This window comes from Oncorhynchus tshawytscha, linkage group LG08 (genome assembly GCF_018296145.1).
Source record: "Oncorhynchus tshawytscha isolate Ot180627B linkage group LG08, Otsh_v2.0, whole genome shotgun sequence".
NCBI lineage: Eukaryota > Metazoa > Chordata > Actinopteri > Salmoniformes > Salmonidae > Oncorhynchus > Oncorhynchus tshawytscha.
The window spans coordinates 39,174,967-39,192,779 of record NC_056436.1 but is presented as its reverse complement, the minus strand read 5'-3'; the positions used below and the strand labels follow the sequence as shown (position 1 = coordinate 39,192,779).

General features: G+C 43.5%; 1 protein-coding gene across 2 annotated transcripts in view; it reads right to left on the bottom strand.

Moving 5' to 3' along the window:
- mboat2a (membrane bound O-acyltransferase domain containing 2a) overlaps nucleotides 1–17,813 on the bottom strand; it is a 100,751-nt gene that overhangs the window by 2,619 nt on the left and 80,319 nt on the right. For both annotated transcript variants that reach the window (XM_042325536.1, XM_042325537.1), the window contains 9 exons: nucleotides 15,713–15,808; nucleotides 11,330–11,385; nucleotides 7,524–7,578; nucleotides 5,583–5,766; nucleotides 3,803–3,995; nucleotides 3,184–3,287; nucleotides 3,010–3,074; nucleotides 2,572–2,704; nucleotides 475–626 (listed from right to left, as the gene is read on the bottom strand). In XM_042325536.1, the coding sequence (XP_042181470.1) occupies nucleotides 475–626; nucleotides 2,572–2,704; nucleotides 3,010–3,074; nucleotides 3,184–3,287; nucleotides 3,803–3,995; nucleotides 5,583–5,766; nucleotides 7,524–7,578; nucleotides 11,330–11,385; nucleotides 15,713–15,808 (1,038 nt within the window). The remainder of the gene's footprint in view (nucleotides 1–474; nucleotides 627–2,571; nucleotides 2,705–3,009; nucleotides 3,075–3,183; nucleotides 3,288–3,802; nucleotides 3,996–5,582; nucleotides 5,767–7,523; nucleotides 7,579–11,329; nucleotides 11,386–15,712; nucleotides 15,809–17,813) is intronic.

Sequence of the window (17,813 nt, the reverse complement as noted above, 5' to 3'; positions counted from 1 at the left end):
TATGGGAACACTATGTCCAGTCCTTCCTTCCATTTCAGCAGCCAGCAAACTCCCCAAACTCTCCTGTTTAATGACTGGGTTTTATACGCTCCTCAACCTGGCAGATGACACAGAATATTTGCCTCCATTTTACTGGAGTGCCCTGAATGCATAAAGCCCCTCTTATTTCTCCCCGTGTTCTAGTCAACAGTTGGACACTAAAGGTGAAAGAGCTAATGCCGTGTGCCCATCTGTGCCGTGCTCACTCGTTTTATTGGCCTGCCTTTTAAAACCGGCTTTTGTAAAAATGTCCCAGAAAAATCAGGAGAGGTTTTGAACTTGGTGGTGCTTCCCAGGACTCTTAGGACCCAACACAGTATGTCACCTTTGTAGGCTACACATGTATTAATAAGTTACTGTTTTGAAAATTAGGCCTACATTGTTAAATATAACAACTTCTTACATTATGCATGTGGAATCAGTCATGTCACTCACCTGTAGAACTTGAGTGACGGCCCAACGGCCAATAGGACGAATGGCACAACCGTGTAGCAGATGGCGACCTGAGTCCCTGCCCACGTGATGACATCGTAGACGCTCTTGTGTGTCGTGGAACCCAGGAAGTACGGTTTGATGTTGTGTCTAAGCTGGAAGTGAGCCAAATGAATAAATTGTGAATCGGTCCCACAGCAAACGCCTCACATCATTATGTTGCATTGACTTTAAGATGCAGAAAGTAAAAACTAAAAAAAACTTGTAGAGAAGATGTGGAGGTTAGAGACTAAAAGATAGGCACAGAAACAAAATCAGCTTTCAGACTTAATAGGCATGTTGTAGCCATTATAAAACGCCCAACAAGAGGTTTACTGACCCCGTTCTTTACCTTACATGGACAGAAGCAATGTACTTCATCATTAGTGCATAACTCAACCACGTCCTGCATTTAGAGTAACGATATGAATCTCAAAGTAGAGCTTAGTCTTTCTGAAATTGTTTTTCAGGACATGGCTGACTTTTGCTACCGTTCTCACTCATTCACTCCCCCAGCTTTAGATCCGAGCGGACAGTGCCCAGGGTCTGTCGTTCTATAGTCTCCTGTTAAAATAAGAACAGGGTCACGGCTCTGTGTCACCTCTCTGCTGTCTTTACATAATAATACAAGTAAAATGGTGGCATGTTTATCAAATTTAAGGTCTGTTTTGTCGCTAATGGTGACTGTGACAAATGCATTGAGGAATGAGATGGGGGCAACGCCAGCTAAAAGACATCAGTTATGTGCTTTTGTGACACCTGAGGATTTCTGGTTTTGCCAGAGGTAACACCTCGGCTTTAGCTCAAAGGGCTAACGGAGTTTTGAGTTGTACTGACAACCCATGGAATCCTGCCTAATACCCCAGAACTCGTGTTCGCAGCTAGACATGACACCACCGAGGGTTTAACCAGTACCTATAATCTGGTTCAGGTTATTAATCAACCTACCAGGGTGTTTACAAACACCACAGGAACAAGATCAACCACATGTATCGATCACATTTTTACTAATACTGTAGAACCTTGTTCTGAAGCTGTATCCGTACCCGTTGGATGCAGGGATCACAATATTGTGGCACCACACTCCAAAAAGCAAGTGCTGCAGGCCCTAGTTTTGTCTTATCTTGATTCTTGTCCAGTCGTGTGGTCCAGTGCTTAGAGGAAAGTCCTAGTTAAGCTGCAGCTGGACACTATCACGCCTTACCTCTGCCATTATTACTATACAGGACACTATCACGCCTTACCTCTGCCATTATTACTATACAGGACACTATCACGCCTTACCTCTGCCATTATTACTATACAGGACACTATCGCTGCAGCTGGACACTATCACGCCTTACCTCTGCCATTATTACTATACAGGACACTATTACATAATGGACACTATCACTGCAGCTGGCCCAGAACAGATCGGCATGCCTTGCTCTTCATTGTAATCAGAGGTCTGATATAAATACTATGCATGCCAGTCTCTCTTGGTTAAGAGTTGGTTTGAGATTGACTGCATCACTTCTTCTTTACAAAATAAACATTGTGTTGAAAATCCCAAATTGTTTGCATAGTCAACTTACACACAGCTCTGACACACACACTTACCCCACCAGACATGCCACCAGGTGTCTTTTCGCAGCCCCCAAATTCAAGAAAGCGTACAGTATTATATAGAGCCATTATTGCATGGAACTTCTTTCCATCTCATATTGCACAAATGAACAGCAAACCTGGTTTTAAAAAACAGATAAAGCAACACCGAGGCACAACGCCTCTCCCCTATTGGACCTAGATAGTTTGTGTGTATGTATTGATATGTAGGTTACTTGTGCCTTTTGTATCTGTATTATCTATCTATGTAGTTCTATCCTTGAGCTGTTGTCTATGAATGTTCTGTATTTTGTCATGTTTCATGTGGACCCCAGGAAGAGTAGCTGCTGCTTTTGGAACAGCTAATGGGGATCCTAATAAAATACCAGCTGAAAGAGGTAATGCAGTTGAGGTGTGCAGACAACCCCAGGTATGATTCCAGGTCAGTAACACCAGCTGTGTTGGCTGTTTACTCACTGTCCGTGCTGCCATGGTCATGCCAATGCCCGTGAGAAAGGTGAGGTAGTACCCGGGGTACACTCCGTGCCACATGGCCGACAGTAGGAAGGTGGCCGCTGTGGGGTTGATGGGACAGCGCTCATAACACACCCTGTTAAAGACAGACATGGCACAGATATAGCATTAGCATCCCCGCTAATGCTAATCACAAGACTAAAATCGCAGCCTGACTGCACATGATGCAGATCTAGCATTAGCACACTAGCATCCCAACCCAGTGTAGAGATAATGGCGCAGACACTAGCAGATTCAGTGCATTTATCAGCATTACTACTGATATAAACCTACTATCTGTGATTGTACAATCTACATGACGGTATATCTACTATATACACACACACACACGACTACTGTTATGCGATAGTACAGCGTAATCTGGTTTATGATGCATTTTACCTTTTGAGCCAAAGCGCCGTCTGGATATTCCAGTTGTCGAGGAACATCTTGAAACTGGTGGCAAACTGAAAAGAGAGTGGTTGTTGAAGTAGTGAATGTAGCCTAAATAATGAATAATAGCCTACTTCTACAGTACTAGTGAAATGTGAATAATATATTTTTTTAAAGGCTTACCTCAATGTCCAGTATTCTCAAATTGGATATCAGGTCCCATCTTGGTGTGCCATCTTTGTTGTAGCCATTGAAGCCGAAGCCTGCAGCGTTGTTGATGGCGTCAGCTGTCCAATGGGGGAAAAAAACAACCGAAAAGTTACCAGGCAGAATGGCAGAGGCCAACAAAGAATAACATTATCCCTTACTGTCAAGACCATTTCGTTTGACTGTACTAGGCTCTTCAGGGGTATTGTTCTCCACATTGCCATAGGAGGGCAGTGTAACACAACTCAAAAAAGTAGCCACATTTTTTTTGTGTGACTTTAGAAGGACCACTAGCCGAGGCAATGTCACCCTGATTTGTTATATGGGGTGGCCAGCACCCACATAATTCTCCCCCAAATGCCCAAAACGTCTGTCGTCCATCTTGCCTTACACTTTTAATCCCTGCACCACAAGGCCTTTAGCCTCTGGCCAGGACATCATTGTAAATAAAAATGTGTTCTTAATTGACCTAGTTAAATAAAGCAGCACCCATATAATTATCCCCCAACAGCCTTCATATCCCAAATGACTTCAAGAAAAACATGTTTTTTTTTTTAAACTTCACATTTAGTCACATGAATATATGTGCACTCACACAGGGTCCAAATGAAGTAGTACTTGGGCCGGGTGGCCAGCATGGAGAGGTACAGGTAGAGGACCTGGAGGATGAAGGGGGTAGAGGCCATGAACTTGTCATCAATGGAGCGCTCCACAGGAAAGATCTTTGACACGGACAGGAAGACGGCCAGGGAGATGGCACAAGTGCACAGCTTGGAGATCACGTTGTTCTGTGAAGGCGAAAAGGATGATTTTAAGACATACGGAGGTCATGCAGCTTGTGACAGTCTTAAGAAGCATTTTAACCAGATTAATCGATTATACCTGCAAACTAGGGTTAACATTTTTTGGGGGTATTTTTTTTTTTAAGTCAATTTACCGTAGATGTGAGGATTTGAACACTATGTCAATAGTTAACGTCTGAAATATCAGCTTTTGGGGGGGGGGGACTTAACAGGTATAGGCCTGTCCCATAATGTACAACAGCAGGAAATATTGGACGTGTTGTGTTGCAGCTTTTGTGTTTTGCCGTCTTGAATTGCCACCTCTGTTTAAGATTAGCCTGTAAATTCACTTGTAAATTTTTTTTTTTTTTAAACGCCAACACTTCAGCGAGGCTGTCTGAGAAGTCTATATTTAGCACGGCTTGTATTGTGTCCCTTCCCTTTACTGAATATCGGTCATAAGCCTCTCGCAGGAACAACTCAGACTCTTGAGTGAGATATGAATCATAGAAACGCCAACGATGTCAGAATAATTGAGACGCGCTCCGAGGGACGAAGTGACACGCTACATTATTTTCTCCAGCCATCCTGATGTAAAAGCTTATTTGAGTTGTAATTAAAGCTGTACCATCTTACCGAGGAAACAACACATTATATAGATTGTAGGTCACGGGATTGATTATCATTGTTGTGGTGGACACACACACACACACACACACACACACACACACACACAGAGTAAGAGGGCATTTTTCTTCTACCCGCGAAACCAAACATTATCAGGAAAGACTGAATTCATTGGCGGTTATCAGGCAAAATAAGCTCCATTGACACGCAGGCTCAGAGTTCCTCAGTCTAGTCTGGTAACCTGGTGATAACACCATCGCGGGGATTAGGAGAGAATAAAACGCCGACTGTCTGGTGGTGTCTCGTCGGAACTTTTCGGCATCTGTAGTTGAATTCATTGGAATGACAGCTGAATTTCTAGACAAAGGACTGTGGTACTGGTTGTTCTCGCTTTAGGTATGAAAAGCACAGTGTTTCCATTCTGAACTACAAGACGGCCTAACTAGGGCCTGGAGTTTTTCCTGGTCAAAGTTCCATTGTCACATTACAGCAGTGACTGTGATGAGAGACACGCACGCCACACACACGTACATTGTAATATTGTTGCATTAAACATGTTGTATTGTAGATATGTAGTGGGGTACCAAGTGTTATATGATGCACTGTTTTAGCTTTTGTTGTGTGTGTGATGTAAGTGCCTTAATGTGTTTGTGTTTGAATAGTAATCCCTAATAAATACAAATACACGCTTTACCATGACTGTTTGTCCACTATGCACTTACGCAAGCCCTAACTCACACTACCAATGATCACCAACTCTTCCTAGAAATATAGGCTGCGCAGGCATTTGCTCCAGTCCAGCACTAATACAACTAGTTCAACGACTCACCTAATCCTCAAGCCCAGGTGTGCTAGGACTGGACTAGAGCAAAACCCAGGACCAGAGTTGAAGACAAAAAATGGACAAAGTATCTTTCCTATTCTACTAGGTTCATCCTGGTTCAGGGAGCTCTGGCATTGTGGTACCTTGGGCGAGGGCTCCGTATGCTTGTGCTTCCCGTTCTCCGTCCCGTTGGCCTCCAGGTGGCGAGGCTGGTAGGCCGTGCCCTCGATGAAGGCCATGTAGTCGTTGTAGGAGCAGGTGGGCCCGGCCAGGATGCCCATGAAGTTACAGTTGTAGCTCAGGTACTCCAGCAGACTGGGCATCTTCCTGGGGGAAGAGGATGAGACAACGGATGAGGCGTTAGACAGATGTCAAAGAGAGGCAGCCGTCTCTATCGGCCACGCTAGAAAACGTGGACGTGCTGGACGGCGTTCTCGGAGCGCTCGAACCTCCCATCTAACGTTACCCTCGTCTCGTTTCTATCCATGTGTCTTTTAGCACGGTAAGTAGGTAACATTAACCCTACCCCGGCTTTGACCCTAGGTTAGAAACAAGTAGCACATGCGTCAGCCCTTTTGGCGTAGCATTCTAGCATGGCGATAGTGAACGCCCATCAAGTAGAGCAGCAAGAGTAGAGACCTAGTCTTCACTCTGAGGTGACTCAGCAGACACATCCAGTATGAATGTGAATTCAGAGCATTCTTAGACTTTGGTCAAATGGATGCTTATAGTTCTCAGAGCCGATTTGTAAAAGGGGCTTTTGTTGCACCGGCTGCATTTGCGTCTGTCTGGCTCGTTGCAGGGAGGAAGTGAGGCCTTTCCCTGCAACGTGCATTCTGTTGAGTGTGGTGGTGGAGGTACAGCAAGGTTGGGGTTTGTCTCGAGTGTAAGCAGCAAAACCACAAGGTGTTTCGGCCAAAGGGTTGGCTAGGTTGCACTGTAGTTGAGGTGTTACAGCAGCAGATGACATACGTAAAGCATGTTTGTTAACTCTTCACAAGACTGATTTGACAACGATGTGTCATTTTCTGGTTTTTTTTTTTTCAAGGATGACTTGTTCAATGTCCTTCTAAACTTGCACAGATATTGTTAAAGTAGTGCCAAAACGACTCTTAGATTAAATTCCTTTCACCCAGTAGTTGGTGGTCCCATTGTATAAACTCCTTGGTCTCTTACAGCTTCCTGACTGCAGGGCTCCAAACTGCAACCATTTTGCGACCCTTTAACTTAGCAAAGTTACATTTTTAGCTGTTCACATGGCTACGAGCTTGACATTCTACCTGGTCACTTCAATGAAAATGTCCTAATGTCCTGCATTATCGTCATGATTCCTGTACTGAAAGTTCCTGCCCTGCCGCTGTGCCTGGCTGCTGTAATGAGCCTAACACACACTCTCCCCCACCTCGTGTGCCCCTTGTGGTTGCATTTCAAAATGCAATTCTGAGGGGGGGAAAAGAACAGCCGTGGAAGTAACTAGTTGTCCATATTAAAGAGAGGATGGTCTCTATTTCTCAACGATCATTATTGAGCTCAAAGCAAGAAATACGCAAAATTGAACATTGGCTATCGCAAGTGTACTAGGCCCCGTTTTTTTCAGGACATTACATTCATTGTTAGATGAATACATGGCGACTAGCAGTAGATGTTATATTTAGAGTTAGCGATCTAGGTAATGTGTTCAGAGTTTCCACGATATGTATTAGTGCATATAAAGATATCCCGTTGTGAGCTACATTTTGCATGGTGCTGGACACAATCTTTCCTTGTGTCCAAAGCATTCAATATTCTCACTCAATATTATTATAGAATGCGTTGAAAAAGAGACCCAATAAAGAAGCAGAACAAACATCATTGGACATTTAATGTTATCTGGTGTATACATTTAGTTTTGGTGTATTTATAAGGGGACCCAAAAGGAAATGCAGTGTCCACGTGTGGTTGTATTGTGCTTTAAAATGGTCAAAATCGAAGAAAATAAAACATCCACCAGTAAGCATTTTAATACCTAGCTCATAGCTTTGAGTACGGCAGTAGAACTGTCTCTAGTCCAGCTGGGAGAGTAAAAACATACCTGGATCACATACCTTACAGCTAGGCATCTCTGACTGGGGGTCAGCTGTTCCTCCTTCCTCGCCAAGCCTATGGGAACACAGAGTGTGGTCACATGACTGCACCAAACCAAACCCAACCCTTTGACAATTATTATTTTTTACTGTTATAGTCAACTCCTAATACAGTAAGTAAGAAGTGTATGCATTTCAATTTGAAAACATATTCTTCACTCATCAGGTGTTGATTGCAATACAGGTAGATATACACTGCTCAAAAAAATAAAGAGAACACTTAAACAACACAATGTAACTCCAAGTCAATCACACTTCTGTGAAATCAAACTGTCCACTTAGGAAGCAACACTGATTGACAATAAATGTCACATGCTGTTGTGGAAATTATAGGCAATTAGCAAGACACCCCCAATAAAGGAGTGGTTCTGCAGGTGGTGACCACGTTCCTATGCTTCCTGGCTGATGTTTTGGTCACTTTTGAATGCTGGCGGTGCTTTCACTCTAGTGGTAGCAGGAGACGGAGTCTACAATTCACACAAGTGGCTCAGGTAGTGCAGCTCATCCAGAATGGCACATCAATGCGAGCTGTGGCAAGAAGGATTGCTGTGTCTGTCAGCGTAGTGTCCAGAGCATGGAGGCGCTACCAGGAGACGTGGAGGAGGCCGTAGGAGGGCAACAACCCAGCAGCAGGACCTCTACCTCTGCCTTTATGCAAGGAGGAGCACTGCTAGAGCCCTGCAAAATGACCTCCAGCAGACCACAAATGTGCATATGTCTGCTCAAATGGTCAAAAACAGACTCCACGAGGGTGGTATGAGGGCCCGACGTCCACAGGTGGGGGTTGTGCTTACAGCCCAACACCGTGCAGGACGTTTGGCATTTGCCAGAGAACACCAAGATTGGCAAATTCGCCACTGGCGCCCTGTGCTCGTCACAGATGAAAGGAGGTTCACACTGAGCACGTGACAGACGTGACAGAGTCTGGAGACACCGTGGAGAACGATCTGCTGCCTGCAACATCCTCCAGCATGACCGGTTTGGCGATGGGTCAGTCATGGTGTGGGGTGGAATTTCTTTGGGGGGCCGCACAGCCCTCCATGTGCTCGCCCAGAGGTAGCCTGACTGCCATTAGGTACCGAGATGAGATCCTCAGACCCCTGTACCTGTCCCGCAGGTGTGATGTTCGGATGTACCGTGGTCAGCAACTGTGGACGATCAGCTGTCCGTCCTGTCGTGCTGTCTTGGGCGTCTCACAGTACGGACATTGCAATGTATTGCCCTGGCCACATCTGCAGTCCTCAGGCACGTTCACGCAGGTGAGCAGGGACCCTGGGCATCTTTCTTTTTGTGTTTTTCAGAGTCAGTATAAAGGCCTCTTTAGTGTCCCAAGTTTTCATAACTGTGACCTTAATTGCCTACCGTCTGTAAGCTGTTAGTGTCTTACGACCGTTCCACCGGTGCATTAATTGTTTATGGTTCATTGAACAAACATGGGAAACAATATTTAAACCCTTTACAATGAAGATCTGTGAAGTTATTTGGATTTCTATGAATTATCTTTGACGGACTCTTTTGGCATAGAGGAACAACGTGGCAGTCTACGTCGATAGGAAGAGATACCGGGGGACTCTCCCAACAAATCACGAGGCACGCAGGCAAAACTGTTTCAGTTAAGGTAGTTGATGGAAATGCACTCATTAAAAATAACTTGATTTTTCTTGCTAGCTACTATTTAGTATTTGATTCAAGCGGATGAAGTAGTGATCTAGACAGTGACATAGTTCCTCTATGCCAAGAGTCCATCATTTTGCCTAGTCACTGTGTTGCCTAGTCACTGTGTTGCCGAGGGTCAGGTTTTCAAGACTAAGGGGCAGAAGACTAGATGGTCACACTGCCATTCAGCTAATAACCAGATTAAACTCAGAATCAACCGCTATTCCACCCAATACTCCGAACACACATTGACCGTAAATCATGGCAACCACACAGCTGGGAAAAAAATGCGCACGCAACTGTAAAGCCTTAAAAGGGATACTTCGGGATTTTAGCACAGAGGCTCTTTATCTATTTCCCCAAGTAGATGAACTCGTGGATATCATTTGTACCGGTCTGTGTCCAGTATGACGGAAGTTAGAGGTAGTTTTGTGAGCAAATGCCAACTAGCGTTACCCATAGACTTCCAGTTATTGCGCTATCTACTAGATGGGCGACGAACCGTTCTTAGGCACGATGCGCAAGCAGAGTGCCTGTATACAGCCCTTAGCCGTGGTATATTGGCCATATACCACAAAGCCTCCGAGGCGCCTTATTGCTATTATAAACTGGCTGGTTGGTATATGCCTCAATCCCAAATGAATGGGAAAGATGGGCAACGTCTAATTTCCTATTTTTAGATGGTTCCCATCTTTTCATTTTACTCGAGTGCGAAGTTGTCGGCGTTCCCTACCTTTCCCATTCACTTAGGTGCCCACACGGCACCTATGTGATTACACTACGCATCATGTAATACTTCGTTTTTGTATTTTTAAGATGACATATTATTGCATGGGACAATATTACACACGTTTTTGAAAAATAAAATGTTGAGTAAATGTATTTATTGGAGACTTTATTTTAATAATAGATACAAATGTAATGAATTGAAAGTTGATGTAAAAAAAAAAAACTATTTTATGATAAGGTTACGCCATTAGATTTGGGCTGGGGTCACCAGAAATGATGTTGGAAAAAAGTTGTCCCCAGCATTTCTGGTGAAAAACATGGGGTCCCTAATGAAAAAGTTTAAATACCACTGCATTACATGCTTCCCTCGACAGAAAAAGAACATGCAGTGTTCACTGTGACATCACATAGAGAATAGGGTCTTAGATGTTCATTACTTATGAGGAGAAATCAGTAGCCCACACTGCAACTAAAACACTGGATGCACACACACACACCACCTGAAGCTATTTGAATGAAGTGGAGGAGCTGGTCAGCCTCAACTCCCCTAAACCTCTCGTACACTCGTTCATTCTAATCCTGTCCTCCCGACACCCATCTCTCCATCCTTAATTAGCTGCTGTGGCCGTTTGGCTACTTCAGACTTCTAACGCTGCCGCTCTACTTTCCAGGACTTCAAAGGGAGTACAGCCATGTAATCCCCATTCACAGCACACACACTTCTCTCTATGCATACAGTATCTGACATCATGGATGATTTGGTGTAGGGGAGAGGAAAAGGCGTACAGAGGAACTTGGAGAGGGAGGGTGGGAGAACGCGTAACGTTACATAAGCTCGTTTACATTGTCACCCCTACTCACGCGACTGAGTCCACACTAAACATTCCTCACAATATAAGCACTGATGTATCAATTACTGTATTATGAAATCTGTTCCCAAAGAGTGGTTTTAAAAATGTAAACCAATTTGAAAAATGGTATATAATGTCTAATTTCAATTAAAATTAATAAAATGAGAAACCGGATATAAAAAGGGAACTATTTATTGTCTGTAAGGTGACGAGGAGACAGACGGAAACTCGCCGTCGAAAAGGCCTTGCAGGTGAAACCAAAACAATTAAATGGAACATTCATATCCCCTGACTTTGTGTTTCTATTCAAAACAAGGTGACTGCAGATTGTGTTCACTATGCATAGCTTTAGCTGTCTGGAAGAAAGGAAGCCGAGCAGCGCAGTTCATAAAAATCACTGTGTTGTCTCTCTCCATCTGCTGCTGCTCTCAACTCCCACGTGACTGCCTTTATCGATGACATGTTCCTTCACCATGACTCACCTCCTTAGTTAACGCACATTACACACAAGTACACACATGCACGTCTCACCGTCGTGTATCTCAAACGCCAAGCTGGTGATCTTCTGAGTGATGACCATCATTGGCCTATAGGAGAAACACAGGAGAGGAGAAACCAAATCACATCAACTTATGGTCTCACCCGACTGCCTCCACTCTCACCTACACTGGAACGAGCTTCTCCTTCCATATCACATACAAGATAACATCCCATCTCCATCAGGCAGACATTACTCATTTCCCGGTGCATTTGGGAGGACTGCTGTAGCGAGACCTGTCAGTCACTCTGTATAATACAACAGACTGACTTCATGCTGCTTTTGTGTACGCCCGAAAGACAACGTGGCACAGTGTCAAGTATGTAATATACTATGTGACAGAAGGACGGTGGGGTGAAAGACTATCCTTATTGAAATGTTTAGATTCATTGGTTGTCGGTTGCACAGAAAAACACAGTCGCTCAAAATGACATGGACACCCCAAAGCTTGTATCAGGTTATAACTGGTAGCAGATTGATATGTTGTGTGTGGAATAGATTGGGCCCTAATCGTCCAAGCCAGAGAGAAAGTACAAATATTCAATTAGGTTTGACTTGATTTAGAAAAACTATTATGCTCGAGTTATGCTTAGGGTTGCAAAGGGTCTGAACATTTCTGATACATTTCTGGAATTTTTCCAGAGATTTTCCATGGGAAGTTGAACAATGTTGCTTAAATTAATCAAAACAGTTAGCTGATAACAGTGAACCTTTTTTTGTGGGATACACACAAGGCAATTCTAGGTCTTGTGGCATATTTTGGTTAAACTATCCCCAATTCAATGGTATTGCAACCCTCTGCATGCACAATACATTCTTCCATCACATGTGCAGCTGATTCTCAAGATCTTGCACACTAATGAGATGCTATTGAGCCCACACTACTACACTGTCTGAGCCAAGGACTACATGCTTTCTGGTAAGTTTTGATTACAATACTGGGTGGGGTGAACATATTTTTGGTTAACTTGTAAACAGCAGCCAAAAGCAAAGTGTGTTTAAATCATTTCTAACTTCTTAACAATTTATGCTAGTAAGTTTTTGCTACCATGTGGATTTTAGCTTGCTTGAGCCTGTTAACTGTGGAGTGTTAATTCACCTGTTTCCATACGTTTCATTTCAAAACATTCATCTCACAAAGCAGTTGTTTAATATAACTGCTTAAACTATTTATCTGTAGATGGAAATGTTTTTTTTTACTCATCTTTACAGGAAATTGCCACGAGCACTATCTGGTGTGTGAAGACATTTCACTGCAGCTAATGTAGAAGGAAAAGCTGTGTACATTTGCAAATACTGTGCCAAATCATATGTGAAGAATGCAACAAAGATGCAGAATCATCTGGCCAAGTCCATAAAGTTGCCTCAGCGGTCACAACAAGCAACCTCTGACAAAAGTCCCTCTACTTCTCATTCAGGGTGAAAATGATGAATCAGACACCTTATCGATAGCAACAGCTCACGGTCCTCCTGGAATCAGAAGTTTTATTTGACTCAATGGAGGAACGTAGTCAGAGAAATGCTGATGAATGTCTTTCTCGAGCTGTGTATGTAACTGGTTCACATCTGATGCTCACAGGCAATGTGTATTGGAAGAGATTTCTGAATGTTCTTCGTTCAGCATACACCCCTCCAACCAGACATGCTTTATCTACTCATTTGCTGGATGCAGAGTTCAAATGAAGGTCAAGCAAATCAGAGAGAAAGCAGAATGTATTGCAATAATCTCTGATAAGTGGTTAAGGAATAATTAACCATCAACCTCTACCCATCAACCAGTATTCTACAAGAGCACAGAAGCAAGGGACACACCAGTCACTCCATTGCAGATGAGCTGAAGGCAGTCATCAATGACCTTGGACCACAGAAGATATTTGTACTGGTGACAGACAATGCTGCGAACATGAAGGCTGCTTGGTCTCAAGTGGAAGAGTCCTACCCTCACATCACACCCATTGGCTGTGCTGTTCATGCATTGAATCTGCTCCTCAGGGACAGCATGGCAATGAAAACAATGGCTACACTCTACAAGAGAGCCAAGGAAATGGTTAGGTATGTGAAGGGTCATCAAGTTATAGCATCAATCTACCCCACCAAGCAAAGTGAGAAGAATAAGAGCACCACATTGAAGCTGCCCAGCAACACCCGTTGGGGTGGTGTTGTCATCATGTTTGACAGTCTCTCCTAGAAATGGCCATATAACAGTCTGCCGATATGGACAGCCCCATCAAGAGGATCCTCCTGGATGATGTATTATGGGAGAGGGTGGTAAGCAGCCTGAAACCTATAGCAGTAGCCATTGCATGGATTGAGGGAGACAATGCTATCCTGTCTGATGTTCAGACTCTGCTTGCAGATGTAAGAGAAGAAATCCATACTGCCCTGCCCACTTCACTGTTGCTCCAAGCAGATGAAACTGCAGTTCTGAAATACATCAATAAGCGTGAAGACTTCTGCCTGAAGCCCATACACGCCGCAGAGTACATGTTGGATCCCAAGTATGCTGGCAAGAGCATCCTGTCTGGTGCAGAGATCAACATGGTGTCATCACTACCGTGTCTCGCCACCTTGGCCTGGATGAAGGCAAGGTTCTTGGCAGTCTGGCGAAGTACACTTCCAAGCAAGGGCTTTGGCATGGAGATGCAATATGGCAGTCGTGCCAACATATCTCATCAGCCACCTGGTGGAAGGGACTTTGTGGATCTGAGGCTCATTCCGCTGTTGCCTCCAACATCCTCCAAATCCCACCATCAGCCGCCTCAGAGCGCAACTGGACCTTGTTTGGGAACACACACATTCAGGCAAATTTGAGGCTTTTTTAACCTGACAACGAGCCATCTTCAACTAGGTTGGAAAGTGAAAGAGAAGGTGAAGCCTCAGTCGGATGTTCAAGAGGTGGGCATTGAGAAAGTCCAGGGAGAAGACATGGAAGCCTGAGAGGAAGACAACCAAAGCTTTAGTTTCTAGACTATCATTTTACAGATCATTGAATATTCCCTTTTGTTGTTCAGTGAAATCATCCCATGTGAAGAGTCAACTCAATTAAAATTCAATTCTTAACTAAATGGTTTGGGAGTTTTTTCTACTGGAATGATTTAATAATTTGCAATGAAGTTTACTTAAAAGGTAAAAGGTTTCTATCTTCAAATGATATGGTAAATATATCCAATGCAAAAAAACATCTACATTTAAAATGGTATTAATATTAAATTTGCATATATTTCTGTTAATTCCCACAGAAAGTTTCCACCTCTGATTATTCCCCAAAATGTGCAACCCTAGTTATGTTAACCTGTTTGCAATCCCGCTAGCTTGCTGGCTAGTTAAAGAGGTTAGTTGGCTACTGCCATCAATGTTGTTTTGTTATTATCAGATTTAGCCTGTTCCACCATTTGCACATAGTGCGGGAAAAGGGAATCCGGACACAATGTCGGCACATTTAAATGCAGTGGTGAAAAGTAAAAATACTTTAAAGTACTACTTATGTCGTTTTGGGGGTTATCTGTACTTTATTATATATACTTCACTATATTCCTAAATAAAATGTACTTTTTACTCCATACATTTGTCCTGACACCCAAAAGTACTCATTACATTTTGACAGGAAAATGGTCCAATTCACACACTTATCAAGAGAATATCCCTGGTCCTCCCTACTGCCTCTGATCTGGTGGACTCACTAAACACAAAATGCTTTGTTTGAAAATTGTATATTAACCCAATACTTGTAGACATTTACTGGGTGACTTTCACTTGAGTCATTTTCTATGAAGGTATCTTTTACTTTTACTCAAGTATGACAATTGAATACTTTCCCCACCACTGTTTACATGTAGGTGTAGATACATGACATACTTGGAATTCCATGATCAGAATACAAAAGCTTCATGAAATAGCAAGTCTAGACACAGCCTTAGTCATTGGCATTTCATGAAAAAAGACGAGTACGGGGGAAAGGAATGGAGAGAAAGAAACAAGAAATGAAAAGAGGGGAGGTCTGCACTTGTGATGCCGTGGGTCTCCTACTGGGGTTGCTTAGCAACTGGCCACCCCCCACCCTAGCATGTGTGGCTGTCTGGTTCACCAGACAGTCCGGAGGAGATGGAACAATATACCGCTGGGGAACCGATAATACTGCGATACAACCATTCACCGACACTCCCCATTTCGCTAGATTCAACATCCTGTTATTACACAACATTTAAGTGTATAAAGTTGTTGGAGTTTGGGATCCTCTCCGCTGGATATGTGGTACTACTGATGTTTGACTCCCATGGTCATTCAACTCCTGTTTCTGAGGACCGCCATGTCTGCTGGTTTTCTGTGCCAACGCCTAATGAATGTCATTGATTGTCAACACGACGCCTAGTACTTACCCGGTGAAGTCTGCAGAGTACATGCCATAGTCAAAGACATAGACCCGGGTTATCTGACAGAAGCTGAGGTAACCCAGAGCAACTATGAAACATAACCTGCAGAGAGAGGAGAGACAAGGTCAGTCAAAAAGTCAGACACGTTCTAATGTCTATACTAGCATACTTTTCAGAATGCACCCCCCTATATATTGTTTCATACTAGGTAGTGTGCTAGTGTGGGTATAGGAAGAGAGTCAGGGAGTCACTGGTCATGTTCTCATATGTATGCAAGTTTACAGTGTATTCAGACCATGGCTTTTTCCACATTTTGTTACAGCCTTATTTTAAAATGGATTAAATTGTGTTTTTTTCCAGTCACTCAATCTACCACACAATAATGACAAAGCAAAAACAAGTTATTAGACACAAATAAAATACCAACAATGTGAACATTCTCCCCAGTCTGAGGTCCTGAGCGCTCTGGAGCAGGTTTACATAAAGGAACTCTGAACTTTGCTCCATTCATCTTTCCCTGACTAGTCCCCCAGTCCCTGCCGCTGAAAAACATCCCCACAGCATGATGCTGCCACCCCCATGCTTCTCCGTAGGGATGGTGCCAGGTTTCCTCCAGACGTGACGCTTGGAATTCAGGTCAAAGAGTTCATTCTTGGTTTCATCAGGTGCATTTTGGCAAACTCCAAGGGAGCTGTCATGTGCCTTTTACTGAGGAGTGGCTTCCCTCTGGCCACACTACAATAAAGGCCTGTTTGGTGGAGTGCTGCAGATGGCTGTCCTTCTGGATGTTTCTCCCATCTTCACAGAGGAGCTGTGTCAGAGTGACCATTGGGTTCTTGGTCACCTCCCTGACAAAGGCCCTTCTCCACTGAATGCACAGATTGGCAGGGTGGCCAACTGTGTTTCTTGGGGACCTTGAATGCTGCAGAATTGTTTTGGTACCCTTTCCCAGATCTGTCCCTCAACATAAACCTGTCTCGGAGCTCTACGGACAATTCCTTCGACCTCATGGCTCGGGTTTTATTCAGACATCAATCCAATCAATTGAATCTACCACAGGTGGATTCCAATCAAGTTGTAGAAACATCAAGGATGATCAATGGAAACAGGATGCATCTGAGCACAATTTCAAGTCTCATAGCAAAGGGTCTGAATACTTACGCCAATAAAAGTTTTTTTTTTTTTTTTTGTAAAATTTGCTAAAATATTTGTAAAAATATTTTGCGCTTTGTCATTATGGGGTATTTTGTGTAGATTAATGAGGGGGGGGGGGATAATTTTATTCAATTAAAATAAGTCTGTAAAAGTAAAAAAGGTCTGAATACTTTCCGAGTGCACTGTATATCAGTTAGCGGAAGGACTTCATGGTTCAGTTTGAGGTGAACAATATGGTATACACATTCAACAGGTCAGACATAAAAACATGACCGTTTCCTATGATTTATTCATCTCCATGACATGATATCAATGAGAGATTACTACTATAGGTTTGTCAGTCAATACAATAGGATGGCACTACATCCTACAGGACATGAATACTATCATTTACTCTTGACAACACACTCTGTTCCTCCTCAGCTTCAAATCTCTTTATTCACTGCTCAAAGAGCCATTGCCGAAGCAGGGACCGTGAGCCGGACAAGAGGGCAAAAACCCAGCTCCCGCTGTCCTGTCAGTGTTGTTAGAAGACAACACCAGATTTCATTGGTGAAGGGGGAGAGAGAGGGAGCACTGAGGGCTGCTGGTACAAAGCTGACACTGATTCAGCTTGCTGGAGCATCCATCTGGTTCTCCACAATGGAAGGTATTGTGGACATCCGAGGTGCCATTAGACAAATCAACTAGTCTTTGTTGGGGATGAGGAAGAATGCTGGTGGTGTGCATCTTAGATCCAGTAAGATGGCCGTCCATGGTTACAAGGCCAAGGTGCTTCGGAATATGAGTAAGCCTAAGTGTTTATTTGAACATGCTGTCAACTCATCAGGGTACACTTGTGTTTCTCAGAACAGCAGGTGGTGGATATAAGTGTGATTGCAATCCAGTTCCAGCATATCATTCAGACTTGTAAAACCCAGGTTTCTTGACTGAAGAAAACGGTGGAAGAATT